At 31.1% G+C, this 24,356-nt stretch overlaps 1 protein-coding gene across 4 annotated transcripts in view; it reads right to left on the reverse strand.

Annotated features, from left to right (window-relative positions):
* Positions 1 to 3,184: 3,184 nt before the first annotated feature.
* LOC100920401 (ankyrin repeat domain-containing protein 26-like) overlaps positions 3,185 to 24,356 on the reverse strand; it is a 79,841-nt gene continuing 58,669 nt past the window's right edge. For 3 of the 4 annotated variants that reach the window (XM_031938884.1, XM_031938886.1, XM_031938885.1), the window contains exons 24-32: positions 22,046 to 22,981; positions 19,781 to 19,930; positions 17,138 to 17,208; positions 15,823 to 15,925; positions 11,970 to 12,260; positions 11,145 to 11,344; positions 9,400 to 9,622; positions 5,150 to 5,195; positions 3,185 to 3,358 (exon numbers count right to left, since the gene is read on the reverse strand). In XM_031938884.1, coding sequence (XP_031794744.1) covers positions 3,210 to 3,358; positions 5,150 to 5,195; positions 9,400 to 9,622; positions 11,145 to 11,344; positions 11,970 to 12,260; positions 15,823 to 15,925; positions 17,138 to 17,208; positions 19,781 to 19,930; positions 22,046 to 22,981 — 2,169 coding nt within the window. In that variant the 3' untranslated portion in view covers positions 3,185 to 3,209. Of the gene's footprint in view, positions 3,359 to 5,149; positions 5,196 to 9,399; positions 9,623 to 11,144; positions 11,345 to 11,969; positions 12,261 to 15,822; positions 15,926 to 17,137; positions 17,209 to 19,780; positions 19,931 to 22,045; positions 22,982 to 24,356 lie in introns of those variants that run through there. The other variant, XM_031938887.1, reaches the window with a different exon arrangement.

Below are 24,356 nucleotides of genomic sequence, written 5' to 3' on the forward strand. Positions count from 1 at the left end.
TTATTCTGCTTTCTAGTAACATTCCTTCCTATGACAAACTTATCCCACCTTTAAGTACATTTTAAAGTATATCTTTATTCTACTCTAATATTAAAACCACTTTTACAAATGAATACTCCAAAATGTCAGAGTGAGAAATTGGTTAGTTGAAACTTCTCTACGCTAAGAAAATGTGTTTCCTTTTTAAATTGAGTTGTGGAATTATTTAAACTCACAAGATTTTAAATCTAATTTCTTCTATAATTTCCTAAGGTTTTCTTATTTTAATACTTCTCTTTCTTTTTCATTTTATTTCTCCTAAACATATCTACCTATCTCCTCTATTAAATATAAGGCCAACCTTTAAGTTGTCTGCCTAGGATAATCTTTGTTTCCTAATAATATTAGTACTTTTCAAATCTTATCAAAAATGTAATATAATATTGCTTTAGCCAATTGGATTCATTCATACACCCAGTACTTTAGTTTACCTTAATAGTAGTTTTATTAGAATATAGATGAATTGGTTAAAGTTCCATTTTTCAAGACTTTTTTTCCTTTCAAATTATAACCATAGGAAGAAAAAACAATCATAAAGAATTTAGCAATATCAATAGTTCATTTATTTTAAGTTGATTTGGGAGGAGGCATTCAATAAAATTTTATAACTTTCTAAATAATTGAAAGTTTCATAATTTGGCCAAAACAATCCTCTACACTCTGAAACCAATCTTTACTCAGCTTAAAAGCTCTTTCTTTAGTCATCTCCCTGGTATGGAATTCAGTCCTGTCCTGAGATCTGGTAGGATGCATTTTCAACTTTATGCCTGACCCCATTTCTTCTGAGGACATTCCCAACCTTCTTCAGAGGAAATTCCCATAAGAGAATTGAATTAGATTCCTGAATACCTGCCTTATTGGCTATTCCTCTGAGAAGTTCCCCAATTGAAAGCATTAGACATTACCTTGAATATGAAAGCAAGGGGAGCAATTTCCTATCCACCTGAGACCTGCCTACACGGGCATCTTTTTTTTTACAGTTAACATAATATTCTTTTTCATTACTTCCAATTCCTGTGCTAAAAACAACAACAACAACAACATTAACAAACTGGTCAATTAGGATCTAAAGGTTTTTTATAAGGAAACATTCAGCAAAACTTGCCTACTTTCCTTTAAAACTTCCTGAAAATTTAGCTTTGTCAATAACTGATAATCCTAAATAAATAAAAGTGAAAATAACCTTTTTCTTTTCTCATTTTTATAAAATTAAAATGAGCCTTTTTTAGGTTAGAAGAGAGTGGGATTGCTCCCAGTATGGTCAAATTCTTGGACAGCTTACTGTGGTGGTGAGTAATGTTTCTACTTCAAATGATTGCTCTCTCAAGGTGTCAGCAGAGCAATGGAGTGGGAAATTTGTTCCCTTAAACCCTACAAATCAAGAGACTTGTTGAGGTTTAGATTTGGGGTACCTAAATGAAATTAGGGTTTAGTTGAGGTCTAGTGGCAGAGTTGGGGTACAGGGAGTCAAACAGAACTACCCTGCAACCCCCTTGGATTCGGGGCAAGGATACGGAGGCAAATGAGGTCTAGTACCAAGCAAGTCCCCAATAAAGGCATTTATTGGGCCGAAAGCTAGATTGATAAAAGAGGTTTATTATTGGGTTTGGAAGTAAGGAGATAGATGAAAGTAGAGATAAGGAGGGCACCAGATAGAAGGTCCAGTGGACAGTGGGTCCTCACATGGCTAGCATATTCGGCCCCCCTTCTGCAAAGAGGGGGTTCTCAGTGTGTCCCTTTTATAATAGGAAATTTAGCTAGAGGGGCTTTTGGGTGTAACCCCAAAGTTGGCTCAGATCGGGGTGGGTCTGGGGATCAGGATTTGTGAGTTAAAGGGTAATTACATTAACTAGGAGGGGTTGGGAATCAAAGATAGGAATCTTTCCCATATCATTCTGATCTTAAGAGAGATTTCTTGACATACCACGAGCTGCTGAAATTTCTCCCCCCAACCACTTTGAGAGTTCTCTTTTGATGACAAGAATGATGTAATTAATCCTTGTAAAAGAATTTAAATGCAAATAAATAAATAAATAAAGTTTTAGAATTAACTATGTGGTGAGTTGCTAAAAATGAGTATAAGAATTCCATTGTTGAATCTCCCTGGACTTAACAAAATGAAAGTTTGAAAAGTGGAGAAAATTATTCAATAGTCTATGTCTGAAAAGTTAAAATTAGGGCTATATAATTTTTACAAAATAAAATTTAAGTTTATAAATTTACATTTTTTATCTGGAGTTTATAAATTTAGATAAATTAGTCACAAATTGAAATAGTCCCCAATAAAGGATCCTTCTTTTAAAAAAATGAATTTAATGTTAATCAAGGCAGACTCACTAATTTGGGTGCAGATAGGGAAGGGCTGTACCTTCCCACAACTGGTGTCCCTGGGGGAGTCATTGCTGAAAACACCAGCCACTGTGACTTTTCTTTTTGGGTCCAAGGCTGGGATCCACATATTGTTATCCCACCAGAGTCACCATCATTGTGGGGATCAAAATTATTCCACCTACAATAAAAGAGACTGGGCAGAGTTCTAAGCAATGGCACTTTATTAAAAAGTCCATGGTTCCCTCTAATGAAGTGGGACCTCAGAACTTCTTCACAACTGGAGATGTCTCATCCTCCCAGGTCCTATTTTTATGAGGCTAGATGTCTGGAGATTCAAGAACAGCTGTATTAATAGAATAATTCTATTGATGAAGTGATGCATAAGCTAAGCAAATAAAATAATAGTGATACATTAGCAGGGTCACAAGTTGGATGAAGTAGGGAATATCTCCACACAAGCTGAACAGGTTTCTTCTTAGGTTGGGCAGGAGGAAATGGAACAAGCTCTTATAAGTTTGGTCACCTGAATGGTCATAAGAGGGTCAGGTGATTGGTCTGGAAGTATGGGAATATTTTAGGGATTTTCCATGTGATTGTCATTTCTATCACACTTGGCTTGGTCATCATGACAAGGAAAAACAATGGAGGAGGGCCTCTAGTTTACTTTCTATGATTAAGCAAATTAACTTAGAATCTACAGGCTACAGCTCTGGGGCCTTATATACAGAATTTTGATATAATTCTGTTAAATTGATTAATACTAATTGGAATACAGTAGGGGTCCAAATAAATTATTTCTCACACCTCATTTCATAATTATACATTATTTCTTCCTTTATTTAAAGCATGTACTTTTTATTTAAAACCTCTAAGTATTCCTGTTTTGCCCTGGAAAGCGGATCCTGATTCACATTTGGTGTTCCTGTAGGCTGATGAGTAGGTACTATGGGAGAAGCCCAGCATGGTCCAGATTCAAGCCCAGCATTATCTGGAGGGAAAAAAAAAAAAAAAGAAGAAAAAAACAATTTACATCAGACACATACTCACACCCACACACATATAATATGTGGGACATCATCTGGGACATCATCTCAAGGAATTTTAGACATGAGAATCGTGAAAATGGTCATTGATCCAACTGAGTTTCCTAAACATTTGAAGTTATGTGGTCTCATAGATAATAGGAATCAGAGGGAAGACTTGAACTCAATTTTTCCTGGAAGTAACCTATCATACTGGGTATGGTTTGAAGTCCAAATCAGACAATGTACACAAAATGTTTTGCAAAGAAATGTTTTTGAGGAGGGAGAGAGTGGAAGGAGTGAGGAAATAAATGGGGAAATACAATTAGAAATAATAATTGTAAAAAATTTTTTGAACCAAGTTTCGCTGATAAGCCTTTATTGATCAAACAGAGGGAATTGAGTCAAATTTATAACAAATGAGAGCCATGCTCCAATTGATAAATGATCAAAAGATATGATCAGTGCCCAAAAGGCTATAAATTCATTCATATTGTTTGACCTAAGATCACTATTAGGCATGAATATCAAAAGATTCAGAAAAAAAAAGGGGGGGGAAGGACAATGACCTGTTTTAAAAAAAATTGATAGCAGCTCTCTTCTTAGGGCAAAAAAATTGGAAATTGAGGGGATTACCTATGAATTGGGGAATGACTCAATAAACTGTGGTATGTATTTGTGATGGAATATTGTCATTCCTTGGGAAATGGTGAGCAGGATGTTCTCAGAAAAAAAAATCCTAGAAAGTCCTCCATTAACAAAGTGAAATATACTGTATATAAAGTAATAGTAATGTTCTGGGATGATCAGCTGTAAGTGACTTTGCTATTCTCAATAGTACAATCATGTATGGCTAATCGAAGGACTTATTATGAAAAATCTTATCCATATCCAGAGAAGGAATTGTGTCTGAATACAGATTGAAGCATTCTCTCTTACCCTATCTCTCTTTTTAATTTAATTTTTCTTGAGGGTTTTTATTTTCATTAGGGTGGGAGATCTGTATTTTCTCTCACAATCTGACTTTTGTGGAAATATCTTGCATAACTTCATATGTGGTTTCTTAATTGTGGGTGAGAATAAGGGAGAGAAGCTAGAATTCAAAAAGCAAAAAGCAAATGAAAAAATTATTCTGAATATAACTGAGGAAAAATAAAAAATTTTAAAAAGAAAATAAATAAAATGTTTTGCAAAGTTTGTATTATATAAATGTCAGTCACTATTTTTACATTTAAGATATATATTGATTTTGGAGCATTTTGTAATATTTTTTCATCCTCTGTAGTAGAAGTTGGTATATAAACCTCAAATATAATTACATTCATGGTGGTTTGCTTACTTATGTTCCTATTGAGCTCTATTTCCTTTTTAATTATATTATTGCTTTTGGACTTACAAATTTTTTTTTTTTTTTTGGTCTGAGGAAAATGTGAGCCACATTTTTACTTAGCTGTAACTTTCCTCTATTTTTTGGTTAGATTTATAACAAAAGCCTTAATTGCCTGATAACGTTTAAGTTGGATATTTATTGTGACTTTGAAGCTGTATCCCTAAAGAGCATGTGACTATATTCATGTGTAATACCACATTTGGGCTATTGCTCATATTTGAAGGATGCCTGCATAGAAGAATTCATGATCACTTGACGGTGGTGAAAAGAGAGTAGCAGCTTTATGTAAGTTTTTGTAGCATATTAAAAAAAAAATTAGATATAGTATCAAAGTATGACATTTTATTTATGAACCATATGGACATACCTGAATGAAGTTCCCTAGTTATATTTTTTTCCAACTCCCGTCTCATCTGAAATAACATTAAAAGGAGGTAAATGAGGAATAAAGGAATTATAAATAATGTACAGAACTCAAAATATCTTTTAAAGAATTGTAGACATCCAAAGAAATTGCTAATAAACTTAGACATTAATTTAGTTTGACTATTAGTCATTTAACTATATGTTAACACTAATATATATTTCTATTATATATTAATACTAGATGAATTGATTAGTTGTGAAATGATCTAGCCATTCTGAAGAGCAATCTGGAACTATGCCCAAAGAGCTATAAAAATGCATACCCTTTGACCAAACAGTGCCATTACTTGGTCTGTATCCCAAGATAATTATAAAGAAGGCAAAAGGAGTGCAAAAATGTTTATAGCAACATTTTTTTTTGTTCCAGCAAAGAATAGGAAAATGAGAAGATGGCCATCAATTGCCAAAGTGGCTGAACAGGTTCATATATTAACATATGAAGGTATATAAAAGTTCATCTTAATGAACAAGCTGATTACAGAAAGGCCTGGAAAGATTTACATAAACTGATGCTGAGTGAAACAAGCAGAACCAGGAATACTTTGTACACAATAACAGCAAGAATGAGCAATAATCAGCTATGAAAGACTTGGCTCTTCTCAGTGGTTCATTGATTTAGAGCAGTCCCAATAGATTTTGTTCACAAAATGCCATTTGCATCCAGAAAAAAACTAAGGAGACGAGTATAAATCAACCTACGCTATGTTCACTTCTTTTTTCTATTTTTAAAAAAATTTCTCCCATGGTTTTTCCCTCTTCTGATTTTTGTTTTCAGCATGATTCATAAAGCAATGTGTATTAAAAATAAATAAACTTACAATTTTAAAAAAAGAAACAAAGAAAAAAACAATTCAAACATGTTGGAGCTACAAATAGAATTGTACAAGATTTATCCAGAGCTATAACAAAAGTCTGCAGATCCTTGAACAATGTATATCAGCAATCAAAATAACTAGGATTGTAGCCAAAAACATCATTTGCAGTAAAACTAAGTATAATATTGAACACAAAATAATTGACATTTAATGGAATTGCAGATTTTCAGGACTTTTATCTCAATCAAACCTAAACTTAATAGAAAATTCCAATATAAGAATCAATATCAAAGATTAATTTCAAAGGACTTAAGATGGACAAATTGTTTAGTTTTTTTGCATAAAGCTGCATCCCACATATTTAAGATGGACAATAATTGGGCAGCTCAGATTTGGGGCTCAGTTCATTTTGCTCTGATTGTAAAAATCAAAATTGTCTAGGAAAAGGTAAAAATAGTAATTATGTTATATGAATGAGGTGTAGAGGAAAAATAGAAATAGAGGTTTCTCTATTTCTGAGGGGGACTCACAGTTCTGAAAACCTAATTATATCAGGAATGGGCTAAATATGGAACACATACACACACACACACATATATATGTATTCACACACACACGTATGTATGTATACACACACGCACACACGCACACACCATAAAGGGTACAAAAGCCTGAAAAATATATAAAGAAATATATTTCTTTAGGAGGACCAAACAGATAAGATAGGGATGTATAGATTCATGACAGTGAGATAAGATGTGTTTATTAATGGGCAAGGGATAAAAGATAAGTTGGAATACATAAGGTGTTTAGACTGGAGAGTGGTATAAGGTGTGTTGATTAATGTACTTTAACAGAGTTAAAAGTTGAGTAATAGGTTGGAAAAAATGAACAAACAACAGAAAAAGATTCTGACTATAGAAGGTCACTATGGTAAACACACCTTCAGAAGAAGATAAAGTCAAAGCTCAAACACCGAAAGTTTCCAAGAAAAATAAGGCCATTGAAGAGGTCAAAATGGATTTTGAAAATCAAGTGAGAAAGGTAGAGGAAAAAAGTGGGAAGAAAAATAGAATGATGCAAAAGGAAGCATAAAAAAAACTAATGAGGAGAAGAATGTTTAAAGTAAATTGGCCAAAGGGAAAGGAGAGACAACAAAACCTCACTGAGTAAAATAATTCCTTAAAAATTAAGATTTGAGCTAACAGGAGCTAATGACTTTATGAAAACAAGAAAAAAAATAAGACAAACAAAAGAATGAAAAAATAGAAAGGTGGACATTCAAAGAAAGAAGACCAAAGTTGAATAGAAAATTTGACTTTCAAAATACAGGTCTCAGGAGAAGCCTAAAGGAGTAATCAGGAAAGAGAAATTTCATAAGGGACTCAGTAAGGTTAATCTGTTTATACTTCTCTATGTATATCTATTTATCTATCTATTATAACTCATAAGAACTTTCTTATTATTAGGGCAGTTAGGAGTTTCGATAGACAAAAGGTATAGTTGTGAGTTGAATATGAAGGGATAATATCTAAAAATATCTAAAAAAAATTAAAGGGTGAAGAGAGAAATGTACTGGGAGAAAAAGAAAGGCAGAGGTTGAGTAGTGTTAAGTTATCTGCCCTATAAAAGGCAAAAAAGAAATCTGCTTTTGGGAGATGTGGAAGGGGGAGGAAAGGAACAAAAGGTATAAAATAAGTGCACAGCAGAGTACAAAAGAAAACCTACAAGGAAGTAAAGATGGACAGTTATGAATACAATGTCTTGTTCTTATATATATATTTTTGAAATGAAAATTCATTGTTAACATATTATGAAGCTTTCCTAATGTTCTAGTAGGAAACATGAGAATGTTTTGGTTTTCTTTTCCTGTATTTTTCTATTTTGTTTTTTCTTATTTTTCATTTAAATTTCAAATAAAAATACATTAAAATAAGAAAACAATTTTAAGAGGCTAAATTATCAAATCCACTGTAAAAGAAAAAATATAGAAAAAATGATTTGCCCAAGTCCTTTCTTTCTAACCTGAAATTGTGTAAACTACATTCTTCTTTCCATCAGCTTTGTACCATTGGAATAAACTCAAATTACAAAAAAATGCTCCAAGATGGAGAATACATTAAAAAAAAAAAATCAGATATTAGACCATTAAGGGATTCAAGTCACAAAGAGAGAGGAAAAAGCAATTTTAAGCAATGTTAACTGCACACCTTTTTAACAATCTGGTTTCAGAGAAGGGAGAAACAGATTGTTGATCAAGGAGCTGAACAAGTAAGCACACATTTATATATCTTACAGGAAAAAAATTAGTTGAAACAAAGGAAAAGTAATGAAAGTGAGCTGGTTCTGAAAGGGCAAAGAATGAATTTAATTTCAGTGCCAATTAAAATAAAATGAAGTGATAACCAAGAAATAATAAAGAGACTTTCATACAATATATTTTTCTCAAAAGTTGCAAACAATCTGTTTTTAAAACAAACGTTTTAATTAAATGCTTCAGAAGAAAGATATTTATTAACATTCATATTTCTCTATCATATATCATCCAGATGCTTACAAGATATAGATCCATAAGATTAATCCTTTCATGTTGACTGATTAATTCATCAACTGACTGACTAATTCATTAATACATTTTTTGGGGACCCTTAGCAGAGTCTTTAAAAAATCTAAATAGTTGCTAAACTTAATGTTGATTACATTACATGCTGTGTCAGGGATGCTGGTAGGTCCTTAGAAATGGGTACATTTTATAAGATGGGAAAAAGATGCCATAGATCTATAGTGCCTCTTAAGGTTTTATACCTAGTTTAAGAAAATCTATATACAAATATGAACTAAAAAACTAATGTAGGAGATAATTATTCATATTGCATTAGATTGCTTTGCAAAAGATTTTTCTAGAACTCTTAAAAATGATGTGTTTATATGTGCATGGGTTTTTATGTTTATTATATACATATATTTCTTTTAAGAAATTCTGAAAAAAGAAACAGAAAGAATCACAGAAAGACTGTATTTTAATTTAAATGCTAAAGTGCTATTATAAGGAGAAAATAAATCAGGAGATAAAGCCTCTCTTTATGTTTTGGATAGTGAGAAAATAGCATTAAATTTATAGAATTTTATATTAATACTACTTGTCAAGTTTACAAAATTATGTAAAACCAGGTATGACAGGTACATATAATAGTTGTGGATTTAAAAAACATTTAAAAAATTATCAAGTATTTTAAATTATCATTAGGTAAAAGGATCACCTTTATTATATATCACAAAAAAACAGTACAACATTCAAAAATAAATAAGTAGAAAATTTCACATTATATTTTACACAATATCTTTTAACAAAGAAAAAATATTCTACTTGACTAACCTTTGTCAAGTAGGACTCTATACTATGTGGAGAAGACACTGTGTTTCCCATGGGATATCCTAAATCTCCTCTTGGAATAAAACTTCTATTGAGGACACTAGGAGAATGAAGATTCCCAATAAGAGGCATCTCCTGAACTGGACATACAGTAAAACTGTTGGCTAAAGTTTTACTCTTTTGTGTTTGTGGTCTGGAACTCAACTCAGCCAGTCTCTCATTAGTTCTGTGAACATTTCAAAGGACATAAATGATTAGAATTTTTCTTAATGGTTGGTACTATCATAATTGTGACTTTTCACTGAATAGTTCATTCTGAAAAAAAAAATAATGTAGCTTATTAAAGCTTTTACAGAATAATTGAGTTACTTCATTAAGTCCATTTCCTAACAAGTGGTATAAAGAAATTGATTGAAGAAAAAAGTTTTCATAATGTTTTGGGAAAATTAAAAAACACAAAACAAACCACAAAAGACACTTGCAAATCTGTAATTCCTTACTAATATGATCTTTAACGATGCCATTAAAAGCACTTATATTCTATAAATTCATACTAAAATTACTAGAGCTGTTTTAAGGGTATCAGGTAGCAGCAAAAAGACTCAGGGCTGCAGTCTCCAGGGAGAAAAGGAGGGGTGACTCAGTTGAGGCATAAAAAAAAAAAAAAAGTCCTTATCTGCCAGCTAGGAGAGAGGGTGGAGGGAAGGAGGGGAAAATTTGGAACAAAAGGTTTTGCAAGGAGTCAATGTTGAAAAAATTACCCATGCATATATTTTGCAAATAAAAAGTTTTAATTTAAAAAATGGGGAAAAATTAAATAAATAAAAAATTTAAAAATACAATAAAAGTCCTGAGAATCTCAAATGGAAAGCTATTCCATATAACCTACCCAACAAAGTCAACAAAGATATATAGCAAGGAAGATTGACCCATCCCTTTTTCTTTAACAGATGGTATCTTTTGGCTGTCTAACACTCTAATCTAAACCCTGATGTAATTACATATATATGTAATTATTTCATCAATAAGCTTTCACCTGTATAGAAAATTGAAGGGGGAGGGGGGAGGGGATGGAGGGGCATGATACAACTTGCTGTGTAGGCCATTAGGATGGCCCTGAGTCTGATAGTTCTGGTTGTCACCATTGAAAAAAATAATAGTTATAATGTTTTATATATTTTATGATTCCCGTTATACATTTCACTCAACACTTTAAACTTTTTGTTGTTATCATTTAGTGAAATGATAATAAAGTCATTCTAATGTTCAAGATATTTAACATTATCCTGGGAGGACTAATCTGTAGCAATTGCAAAAAGAAATAATAAGGCATATAAATAAAACACTTAAAAATAGTTTTCATAGGGTTATAGATAAAGGACTGAAAGGGATCTTAGAAACTACATAATCAAATTAAAGATGAGGAAACTGAGGCCCCAGGAGGGGGTCTTGTCCAAAGTCACAGAGTAATAATCATTAGACACAAGATTTGAAGCCAGGTCCTTTGACTCTATAGGCAGAGTATTATCTTTCCAATGTAATGCTCTGCATTCCTTTTTATCTAGTTAACATTAAAAAAAAATATTTGGTTTGCTAATATTTGTACAAGTATAATCTGTAAAACTGACCCCCATTTCACAATGAAGTCATAGATCTGTCCATTAAGGATTTGTTATATTCAACAGGTAAAACATTAAAATCAATCTATGTTTAAGTGCTTTTTTCTTAGAGTCTTTATTTGAACTTACCTGTCTAATTTGTTTGATGATGCTTTGATTTTTAATTCTTCACGATAAGACTTTTTATAACTTTCTAGTGCTGCCTTATAGGTTTGATGTGAATTTTTCATTTTGGAGATTTCAGCTTCCAGTTCTTGAATACGACACTCCATTTGGTTTCTTATTGAAGTATTGTTATGTTCTAAGTTCTCTTGTGATGCTGCTTGTTCCTGGAAATGAAAACAGAAAACAAAGAATAAAGTTAACCAAAAATGCCTGACTCTATCCTGAAAATTATATGTTGCCATATTCTCTTAGCTTTCATTTCAATTTCAGTGAGTGATTCAGAGAGTAATTCTGAATCCCCCCAAATAGATTCTAACTTTGAAAGGATTCATTATCAAGGTCAGCTGAATTAAAATGGAACTAAAAAAAAGCTATTTGTTTTGTATGTTAGTTTATTAGTTCTTATCCTTGTGCTAATATATATTAGATTGTAAAGACAAGTGTAATTCTGAAAAAAAATTACCTTCAGAATCTTCCAGAATGTTTTGTTATAATTAAAATATGTTGAATAATTTTAAAAAATTATTCAATTAATTCAAAATTTCAATTTAAAAAATTGTGCCAATTATTTTAAAAACATACCATGATATATGGTTATTTTCACATATGATTTCAAAGCCTATTTTCTTTTTTGGGGGGGTGATATCAAGATTATGGAGACCAATAGAAAAGAAGGCAGAGGGAAAAAAATCAAACAAAATTCTGGATTTAGAATGGGGGAAGTGGAAATCCCAAACTTTAAATTGCCGGGGAATATTTTAAAAGTATAACAGTGATAAATAAAGTAACCTGTAAGAATAAGTTGACTTCTCTTAGTTTTTCTATAATCTCTTGCTTTGCTTCTTCTTTAATCTCCTGTTTAAATTGTTCTATTTGACTGTGTTCTAATTTAGAAATTTCTAAGTTATGCTTAAGATAAAGTACTAGTTCTTCCAGTTCTCTATTATTCTTTTCCAGGTTGTCATATTTATTTTGCAGATATTTCATAGAAAATAACTCTTCTTGAAGACTTCTATTTATTGATTTCAACTGTTTACATTTTAAAGCTGTTGCTTCCAAATGCTGTTTAAGTTCTTCAATCTGTTTGTATAAAATATCAGTTTAGCAACTTACACAAGTAAAATAAAGATCTTTCAACTTTAATACTAATTTAAGATTATTAGGGTTAAATTATTTTAAATTCAATTGTAATGAAATGTTTTATCCTTATAATACAGCTACAAAATGTATTTCCTTAAATTACCTTATTTAGGTAAATTTACAAATCCAAAACAAAGGTAAGATTGAAAGGAGAAACCATGAAATTACATTACTAGCTTGATAGTCTGTATAATCTATATTAGGATTTGATCACATATTGTTTTTTGAGTTCTCTCATTTTTTTTCATGTGTCTACTGTCCAGCTTTTAGTACATTGAGCATATATCAAGAAAATTCATAGTAAATGGATATCAACAAATCCTTCTTAAGTTATGTGAGGCCTAAAGCAGCAATGAAGAATTTGGGAAGAAATGGGATACCTTTTCATCATTCAAATGAGAACACTGATTCTATAGTGATAGACATTACTAGGAAAGCAAATAAATTAATGCTTATTTGAATATCTCTTGGTGATGTTTGAAAATGATTGTTCTTAAAATGACATAGCTTTCCTCTGATTTCAACATAGACTCCTTTTTTCTTTTGAAATTTAGACCAATGAAAATTTTCAATTTAAGTATTACTTATCTTAATAATATTAATAAAGTTTAAAATAGTTCAAATGGATAGGAATGCATGCACAACTTGAAGTAGAACTAGTCTTTCCTATTTCCTATTTTCTACAGCCAACAGTAATATTATCAAGATAAGTAATACATTTCTATTATTTTGTCACACCAGACCTAACTCTAAGCATTCCTATGTTGAAATGTCTACAAATATCTTCTTATGTTAGGCTATAAAACTGTTCTCCAAATCTCTTTTTGCCTGAGATATTATCTGTTATTCTCCTTGAATGGTATCTATTGCTCTAGATTATGAGTTTATGACTTATTATGAGCTGCCCTCTTTTTATTTTCCTTTAAAGGTTTTCAACTTTTTCCTTCTCAGTGGTCTTCTCTATCTTAAAAACAAACATATAGTCCTCTGCATTTAGAAAGTAGGCCCTGCGTCTAGCCTTCAATTTAGAATCTGCAATTGTAGGAATTTTATGGAATGGCATAAGGCACCAAGAGTTTACAAGGCTTGCCCAAGATCACAAAGCCATTCATGTCAGAGGTAGAATTTGAATCCATGTTCTTCTGACTCTGAAGCTGGCTTTCCAACATAGTACTTTTGTTTATTTCCACGAAATTTGAATTACCTTTCTACTAGTCTCCTGAAACTGCATTCTCAATGTTCTATCTGTCTGTACCCCAAAACCTTCTTATTCCTTGACTTTTTTGCATCATAAAAAATGTGTCTCTTCTATAATTTAGCCATTTATTATTCCTGTAAATTTACTCTTTACAATATTTTTCTTTGCACTTTTATCTCAAGGCTACCAGCTTAGTCCAGATTTATAACCTTAATCAGAAGATCATAAGTTGAGGTGTGAACACCTTTGTCCAACTTTCTAATTTTTCAGATTTGGAAACTGGCACAGTGACATTAAGTGATATTAAGATAAACCATAATCCTATGTTTTGATAAAAACAAACAAGAAAACAACCCCTTAAAGAGTCTGTTATTTTAGTTTTACTGTTTTACCAATCCTTACTACAAGATGCTAAATTAGTCTTAACAAAACACTGTTTAGATCATATTAATTTCCTACTCAGATTGCTATAGTTTATCATGCTGAGGCTAAATTTTTCTTATCTACATTTCCTTTTCTAAAATCTAACCTCAATCTATTTTTCCAACTTTTACTTATATTTTCTTTACAACAACACTCCTCATACTACTGTGTTTTTGCTCATGCAATTTTCCTAGACTGCATTGTTCTTGTTCTGTCCTCTCACTACTGATACCTTCCCAAACTTCAAAAGCAACTCAAAGTTCTATCTTTTTGATATAGCTTTTCTTGTTACCTTGCAACAATGAGCTCTTCCTTCACTATATTCTTTTGTTATTTTTGTCTGTGGTATACATTAAGCATGCCATTCCAGTTAGTTTCTAATTTTTGTACTACTACCCACTTTAGATCTTTATTATTTCAGTATCTATGCTGATATATAGGGACATAGCAGTCACATAATAAATATATTTTTAATGCTACGCTTGGGAGAGCTGACTTGATATGAGAATAAGCAACTGGAGAACACTCATTTAGAATTGTAGACCGTTAGAAGAAAGTGAGATCCTAGTGATGAGTTACTACATCATTTTATAATGAGTTAACATTATACCATTTGTCAATTTATACGGACAGCAAGGGGCTGAGTCAAGATTCAGTCTTCAATCTGTGACTATTCCTTTAATATTGAGTAATAGTATCAGAATTAAGATTAATTTTCAGGCTTTGGGGGTTGTTACTTCTTTTTTTAGGAGTTCAATATATGAAAAATCTGTTTCATGAATATAAAAAATGAACTCTATTTCATGCCTGGTAATAGTAGCTTTGGAATCATAAGCCAATGATTCCACTTTCTAGGTTTTCTATGAAGACAGAAAAGACAAAAGAGAAACAAGTGCCAAAAAAATAAAATCTGTCTCCTAGAAATTAGTGCTACACATTAGGACCAGGCATCTGGTCTGATGAAAACTCACACATGGCTATTGAGATTTGCCCACACTGAGCACCTAGTATGTTTTAATTTGATTCACTGTTCTAATTAATTCCAACAAATACTCAATAAAATGTTATTTATTAATAATATAGACATCATTTGGTAAGAAGTACAATTGTGACAACTAATTTGATGTCAAATATTCACCAAAATGCTTTAGAGCAAGACAACTGAGCCATAATCATGATCAACAATTAATCTTAATTCTGATACTATTACTCAATATTAAAGGAATAGTCACAGGTTGAAGACTGAATCTTGACTCAGCCCCTTGCTGTCTGTATAACTTGACAAATGGTTAACTCATTATAAAATGATGTAGTAACTCATCACTAGGATCTCACTTTCTTCTAACAGTCTACAATTCTAAATGAGTGTTCTCCAGTTGCTTATTCTCTCATATCAAGTCAGCTCTCCCAAGTGTAGCATTAAAAATATATTTATTATGTGCCTGCTATGTTGATCATGATTATGGTTCAGTTGTCTTGCTCTAAAGCATTTTGGTGAATATTTGACATCAATTAAAGAATCTTTAATTCTTTGCAAAATGTGAATAGTGGCTTGCAACTTCATTATAATTTTTTAATCCGACAATGTAATGCTAATAAATTTTTAGTTTTATATGGAAAAAGTTCATCCTTTCTATAATATAATGATTAACACTAATAGCATCTTTAATCAATTTGAATATAGTTAGATATCAAATGACTGGGTTTTTATAAAATAAATTTATAAATTAAATAAAAAAATATAAATTTTATAAAAATTTATAATATAAATAAATAAATTATAAATTATAAAATTTAAATTTAAATGAAAAATTCTTACCATATTCTATTGCTTAAAAAAGGAAAAGGTGTTTATAAAATGAGAAAAACTAAATTCCAGACCTGATTTATTAAAGTAGAATCCAGAACATTTTTCTGAATGTGCTCAATTTTGTCCACTTGCTGTTTTACTGTAGCTTCTAACCTGGCATTTTCAATTTCAAGCCTAAAAAAGATACATATATTGTCAACAGTTTAATCCAACAAATTCTTCTTAAGGTTTAGGGATTTACTTGCAAGACTTTTATCTATCAATAGAAGGACAAAAGTAAAAATGGCTTCAGTCTTCAAAGAGATTTTATCTTACTGGAATGAAAACAACATCTAGAGGCAAATAAATGTGTGATGTATATTTGAAGTAAAGATAAAGTAATTTAAGAAAGGAGTTAAAAGAATTAATCCAGAAAAGTGCTTTTTTTGGGTTGAGCTTTGGGATTAGGAGTGAGGGACTGCAAGAAATGGAGGTGTGGAGGGAGAGCATTTGTAGAATAAGGAGTCAATCCATATGAAGTCATAGAGGCTGAAGATAGATAGTAGGGGGAATCTGGGATACAAAAATCAAGAAAAGCAGTACTTCCTTTTTAAGGAACTTACATTAAATTTGCATGTATCCATTCCTATCTTCATGACATGAAACATTTAGATAAATATATTTTAATACATTCTCATTGTACATGATCAGCATGTAAAGTCAGTATTTTGGAGCCACAATTTCCTACTTGTAGGAAAATATTGTTCACCTATTCACACCTGCAACTTGAAGTTTTCCAAAGTTGCATGTCAGCACTGAGAGATTCAGTGACTTGACCAGGATCACATACTCAGTACATGTCAGACCCAGGATTTGAATCCAGCTTTTCCTGACTCAATATTACTCTCCTATTGGACTTGGTTGTCTCATGATTGTTTCTGGAGATTATAAAGCCAATCACTTTTCTGTTTCACAGGAATTTTAATAATTTATTTGATATACTTTCTTAATGTGTCAATCTATATCATACTAACAATTGGATATGAAAGAAAAACATTATTTTTGAAAACAAAGAAAAACCCGCTAAGGCATAAATAGCCAACACTTTTTGAAGGGCATTTTTAGGGGCTCAAATCTCCTTCACTGGCCACCATTAGGATGTAAATTTTCCTTGATGGCAGAAACACTTTGCTTTCAGCATTGATATCCACATTCACATTTGATATCCACAAAATCTCAAAATAAGGCATCGTTAAGTAGACTATTCCTCTCATCTACTGATTTCTATCTTTCAATTAAAAACAAATGATTGCATTATGCTATATTCTGAATATATTATGCTTATCATTTTATTTGCTCTACAACTAGTCATAGCACTAAATTAAAGAAGAATATTTTTACTCTTACTTTTCTTTATGTTCTTCTAACTCCTTAATAAATTGCTGTGACTGTTTCTGCCATTCTTGAGATTCTTGCAGCTATAAAAATTCCAAACAAAATGTCTCAAGTTTTGCAACTTTAGAAATAAAACCCCAGTCTCATACTTAACTCTTAATTAATGATGCTTGTTCATAAGTATTAAATTTTAGCAAACCTTTCACTAGTCCACAAGTAGTAGCCAATTGTATAAATAAATCTATGCATTTTTATATTCCAAATGTCAACTTTCATTTTACATGGGCATATACACACATATAAACTTTAAGTTTGTAAAAATTTGATTATTTCAGTAGCATAAGAAATTTTATCAACATAGATCATAGCCATCTATAACTATAAATACTAAAGAGTTGCTTGAGGCAAATAGACTTAAGAAACTTTGCTGGGATGTTGTAGTTAGTAAACCTCAGAAGATGAATTGAACTTAATTTTCTTAATTCTAAACCAATATGTTACACACCAAAATTGTCTCATGTAAAATGATCAAAGTTCTGCTTGGTGATTATGAAGTTGCATATTGAAAGTCCTGTACCTTTTGGAAAAGTAGACTTCAAATGTAGTATTCAATTATTTATATTTATGCAATTATCTAGGATTCATGTTATTAAATTTAACTATTTAGCACTTGCTCTTCCAACAAATTTGTAACTCAGGAAATTTGTATTGAATATTGTTTTCATATTGGGAAGAAAAAAATTGGATTAAGTAACATCTGATCTAATCTCCAACCACAGTGATCTTCCCCTTTTATAAATACTTATGCTACTTACTTAAATACTGTATAGTTGGTATTTTTTTTTATGTGCTAACTTCCCCTATTTTGTATTGGCTTCCAAGTGAGACTGCAAATTCTTCAATGATAAGAGAGCATAGCTTACACATATTCTTTTTAACGTAGTCAGAACCTCATCTTAGTATTAATTCATATAAGTGACATTCACTAATTGATGGATTAAATGTTGAAAAACGAAGAAATAATACTTTCACCTAATTCTTGGATGGTAAAAAACTTGGTTACTTTCATGATCATGAAAAAAAGAAAAACAAAAAATGGTGCCAGTTTGCCCAAATACCAATTAACTGAGCTAATTCATATTGTTAAAGATAAACTATAACATATTGCTTCTTTGCTATACCTTGTAAGGTTCAGTCCACACATTTTCTAAAATGCAGCCTGAAGCCAAATGCTTTTTTCCAAAGTTGATATTTTAGTCAATGTGGAAAAAGAATAGAAAGGAAATGAAGACAATGAGTGATGGGGGATTACTTCAGAAAGAACTTATTTTGTTCCAATACTGATTTCTGAAACTAGAAATATTTTTCAAGCATAAGAATCTGAAAGAAGTTTTCAAAAGAATGAAACTGGCACTAATAATATACCATTTCTTAGTTAAAACCATTATACAAAATTTAACAATGTAAAAGTTCTAATTTTTCAGCATCAGGTGGTGCTTATCAAAATGTAGGAGACACTGATTATTTTTATTTATTGCTAACTATATTGGCCTTTATATTTCTGGAACAGAGAAACAAGCATTTATAAAGTGCCCATTTTTTGTCACTGTGCTAAGAGCTTTACAATTATTGTTTTATTTGATTCTCAAAGCAATTTAGAAGAGGTAGGTGCTATTGTTATTCCCATTTTACAGTTGTGGAAGTTGAGAAAGATTAAGTGACTTGTCCAGGATAACAGCAATAGCATCTGAGGCCACATTTGAACCCAGGTCTTTCTAACTCTACACTCAAAGTTCTACCCCGATTTTCACCAAGTTGCCTTTAAGCAGAGAAATCCATCACCATCAAAAACTCTTATGTTTGGTCGTTTTGGCAAAGATTTCCATTACTTTACCCCTGATAACAGTTATCAGGCTGAAAATGTGTTTTGAAGGAGATCAGAAATAATCAGATCTATAGATTTTGGCTGCCATGATGAACAACATATCCATAACTGCTTATAAATATAGGAAAGCAGCCTAGCATAAAGGAATACATTTTATAGGGAATTTATATAGGGAAAGGGTATTTAAGAGAAACACTTTAGGAAAATTTGACTGTGAAATTGTATTCTATGGCTTAACTTCTTTATTACAGTTTTAAATGATAAAAAAAATGATAAAAATAATTTTATATTGAATTCCTATTTTCCTATCAGGGGGTTATGGAAAATTAAATATTTATAAAAAAATCAGACTGGAAATCAACTCAAAGTCATTTAGTCCAATTTACTTTGGAGTAAATCATATGAATGAATCCAAATGGATTTTTAATATCATTTTTAAAGTTATGGCAAAGTCAGCAAATAAACATTTAGTTAGTACTTAGTAGCTACTTCTACTTGTAAGAGCTGTTGTGGCAATTCAATGAGATAATGTATGTAAAGGGCCTTCCAATAATAAAATATGAAACAAATTATTTTTATTCTTGGAAATATACCTTATTCCTTCTGTGTGAATATAAATATCTCAATTTCAGGGTACAAAGGATAGATGCTATAGTCCTTATTCTGTCCATTTAAATGAAGGCACAGTGCTCAAGAATCATATAATATTGGTAAAAAAAGAAACATTCTCCCTTAATCAATAACAAATTACTGATTTTTTGCATACATACTTTACTTTTGATATGGTTTACTTCTTTCTGTAGTTTTCTGTTATCTTCCAAATTATTTTGAAAATGTGATGTAGCCTCAAGTGAAGCTTCAGTCATGGATTGTTTTTTTAAGGAATCGGCTAGTTCTTGTTGAAGTTGCTTTATGATATCCTGATAGAAATATGTCCATATTATTTCTGCTACTAATTTCATAAATCAATATTAGCTTTTATGAAATAATATACCTTCAAAAGTAATTGATATATTTTCATAAGCAAGTTAATTTCAGGAATATATTTATGCTTATCATAGATTTAGAATTATTTTGAGGGACTATAATTCAACTACTTCATTTTGAAGATAAGGCAACTAAACCTCAAAGAAATTAAATCAGTTACTTAAAGTTATAAAAGTAATAATAGGGAAAAGTGTTTGAAAAGTATTTGAGCTTAAGTTTCTGCTCTCTTCCTGCTTGCTCAATATTCTCATCATAAAGCATTACATTAAGTCTAATTTTCCCTTTCTACCTTTTTAAGAATTATATAACACTTGCAAATTCACATGGGGGTAAAACTTTATGTCCAATTTACATGGAAGGTGGGGGAATGGTGAAGAGAAAAATATATAGCTTCTTATACCTAATAGAAACATTAGGGGTTTGTCCTTTGCATTTTTTCAGAAAAGTTATTACTACTTTATTTCTTTATATCTGCCTTTCAAGAATGAAGACAGCTTAAGAAAAAGATGCATTTTCTTTCCTCTTATAGTTTGCCTTGGAGAATAATCATATACATCAATATGTTTGTCAGGCTTGATAAAAGTACTTCAAGTCTTTGTTTTGATGTGTTTGGAGTGATTGTTAGCTACTATTCATATCTTCAACTGTCCTTGCCAAGCCTTCAAAATAGTTCCTTTTTTTTTTTTCTTTGCAAGGAGAGCAATTATACTCCTAGTTGTAGTTAAGGGGCAGAAAAAAGGGGAAACTATAGAAAATATGGCAGCTCTCCCATTCATGAATACACAGTGTGATGCAAGGTCACTGCTAAAAGGAAGTCATTTCATTTCATCCTGTTAGGATGTAGTAGGAATACCAACAATATATATATTGTGTGTATGTAAACTTAAGCACATATGTATATGCACATATACAGATAAAAATACACACCTGCATGTTATATATTTATATGAACCTGTATTGATATGCTATAAAAAAGTCCTGTGCATTTTCACTATGCAGAAAGAAAATTATTGCATAAATAATAGCAAAGTTAAAAAGCAAAAAATATATAAAATTTTCTATCTTATTAGATAAAATTAAACATCTTATAAAAATAAATTCAATAAAGTATAGTAACCTTTTAAAAGGTAATAAGCCCCCAAAAGCCAGTGTAAAATTGGGGAAAAAAATTGTCATAATCAATTGAACTACTACAAATAAACTAAATTCCATCATGAAATGAATAGATTCAAACGTGTGATCATAAAGACAAAGACTAAGAATAAAATTTTAAAATATTTTATATGAAATTGTTACCCAGTACAATAATTGGCAGGTCTGCCATTGCATATATCAAAAAAATCACAGATAATAGTAAAAAAACTATCTTCAACAAATGAAAGACAGTGATCCCAAAAATTACAATTCTGGACATTAAGCAAGAAGTGTTAGTAAAATAGTGAAAAAAATACTGAGATAAATAAAACACAGTGAGGAATTAGAAATTTTTTAAAAAATGATTTCATTAACACAAAAAAAATTAATGTTTAATGAATAATCACTCTCTGAACAGAATATCTGTCAATTTTCAAAGGAAAGTAGTTTCTGATTTTTGCAATTTCATTAAAAATATGAGTTAATGCTTAATATTTCTAAAATAAGTTCAAATAATTTTGAATTAAAATTAGATTAATAAACATGTTTAAATGGTTACAAAAAAAGAGTAATTATAATCTCACAGTGTCTCAATTAAGAGTTCTAATTTGTATTGTTATATTGCTCCAGGATTTTTTCAGGACTTAGTTTAAGTTTTACCATTTTAAATGATTTATTGCACTGCAGCATTAAAATGAACTATCAAGCATATTAGAATTATAAACTTATTTATTTACAAGTGATTAATTCTAAATTTATTAACCAATACTCCTGCTTTTAAAATTTCACGGACTAGCTATGCCAGGATTTTTACAATGAAAGTTAATATCATCTACCTATTTAACATTGAAATTTCTAATTTGTCTTGATCAAAAGGTAGATGCTTAATCAAATAATATTATTTAAAGACATACCTCTCTTTCTGCTTTCTCATTTTCATATTTGCACATTTGTTCTCTTAAGTGGTTACATTCATTGATTAACTCTTTATTTCTTTCTTCTACCACAACAACATGTTTTTCATTGTCAGCATGAAGTTGATTGAAGAAATCCCTAAATTGTACCTGGACAGTGTTTAACACGTCTTCTTCAATCACATCTTTGTTTTGAGCATCTTCAAGCTGTTTTCGAAGCAATATATTTTCACTCTGGATTTGGGCTAATCTTTCTTGAATGGATTCTTGTTTGACAATATATCTGTCCAGCTTTTCATTATCCATTTGATTTTTATGTTTAAGTTCTGTTGCTTTATATTGGGCTTGTTTTAATTCTCTCTGTACACTTTCTATAATTACTGTCTTTTCTCTGAGGGAATCACGTAGTTGACATAACTCATTTTCTAATCTATTAACTTTACTTTCTGCTTTAGAAAGTTCCTGAGAAACGACACCATAGTTATCATTTAATTTGGCCTGTACATGAAGCCATTCATCTCGTTCTCGCTGGAAGTTATGTTCAAGGTCTAGTTTTGATGTCTGACTTCGTTCATGATCAAGAATAGCAGAATTTAAACGCGCATGGTATGATTTAATTTCTTTCTCTAGTTTGTCTCTATTTTGTTTTTCATCCTCCAACCCAGAGTTCAATATTGCATTCTCAGTAGTCAGAACATTTACTTGTCCATTGTACTGCAATATTGTTTCTCTTAATGAGGCTTCTTTCAGTTTTAATTCCTTTCGAAGCTCATCATTGTTTTTTTTTAAAATTTCATTTTCTTCAACATATCGATTTTCTTTTTCCTGAGTCTTAATTTTTAATGTTTCCAGTTCAAGTTTGAGTCTCACAACTTCATCCTGTAGGGATTGATTTTCACAGAGTAGGCGTTTTTCTTTTTCTTGGCTATCAGGAACCTAAACACAATAAATAGAAAAAAAAATTTGCTCCTCAAAATAAAATTATGCATTCTGATTTTTCCTTAGTAATTACAAACAAACCTCGAGGTGCCCAGAATTATAATGCATATTATAATGTAAGTAAACTGGGGGAGTTTCACTTATTTCACATCAGATTCGATTTTTCCAAAGAACAAGCCTTAAAAGTGCCACATCAATCAGAAGAGATGAACTTTTAAGTCTTCAAAATGAAATTCACTCTTTAAAAACAGATGGTTATGTCAGTTTATGATTATAGAGCAAATATTACAAACCATGTATTTTTTAGGCACCCAAATCTGTCTGTCCTTCAGCATTTTATATTATTTCCTTTTCTATATCCATTCTCTCTCACACTGACTTTTCATAATGTTATGATAAAAATAAGAATAAGTATTATATTTTATAGGACTTTTAAAGTTTGATTGCTTTTGATACATTATTTCATTTAAGCCTTGCAACACCCTAGGAAAATACTCTAGTATTATATCCATATTACAGATGAGGATATTTGGTAGGAGAAGTAATTAAACAAGCTGCTCATTGTCACACAACTAGCAAATTTAAGAAGCAGTATTTGAAACCAGGTCTCTTCAAGACTCCAATTCTAATTTTTGCCATAGCTAATTTCCTATTAGGTGCTGAAGATATGCAATTGTCCTACATGTAGAGTCATTGTCCTGGCACAATTATTTTCACTGCAGAGCAATGAGTGGTAATTGTCTTCAAATTTCTTAGTATACATCTTTAAAACAAGCTGTTCTCTCATAAATCTGTAGTATTATCATTAAGATACTAATGATCAAAAGTATTATCAAAAGAATAGCTGATTTGAACCTTTCAGAGGTTATCTAGTCTAAACCTCTCATGTTTGGGAAAAGTGAAATTCAGAGTGCAATCAGTAAATGAGAACTTAACCCTAACTTGCCTTGGCCCCTGAGGCAGAGTGTGTGGACCCTGGAAGAAAAGAGATAAGGGCAAGAGAGAGGGGACACACAGAATAATGGAGGCAAGACAAAACCATCTGATCAAGCCTCATTTTTATGGGTGCAATAGTACAGATATATATATATATATATATATATATATATATATCAGTAGGAAAGGAGGCAGGATGGGGGTCCTAGACAAAGGATTGGTTTTCCGCCCAAGGATGAGCTGATCAGTTATCTTTGGTTGTAGGAAGCTCCAGAATGTGATTAGGAGATGCCTAGATATCTGCCTATTCAAGGTTAAGGTGGTCTTTGGTCATGTAAGAAACTCCATGATGTGATTAAGAGATTCCTATTCAGGGTTAGGGCAGTCTTTGGTCATGTAGGAAACTCCATGATGTGATTAGGAGATTCCTATTCAA

Source organism: Sarcophilus harrisii, chromosome 5, assembly GCF_902635505.1.
Source record: "Sarcophilus harrisii chromosome 5, mSarHar1.11, whole genome shotgun sequence".
In the NCBI taxonomy this organism is placed as follows: domain Eukaryota; kingdom Metazoa; phylum Chordata; class Mammalia; order Dasyuromorphia; family Dasyuridae; genus Sarcophilus; species Sarcophilus harrisii.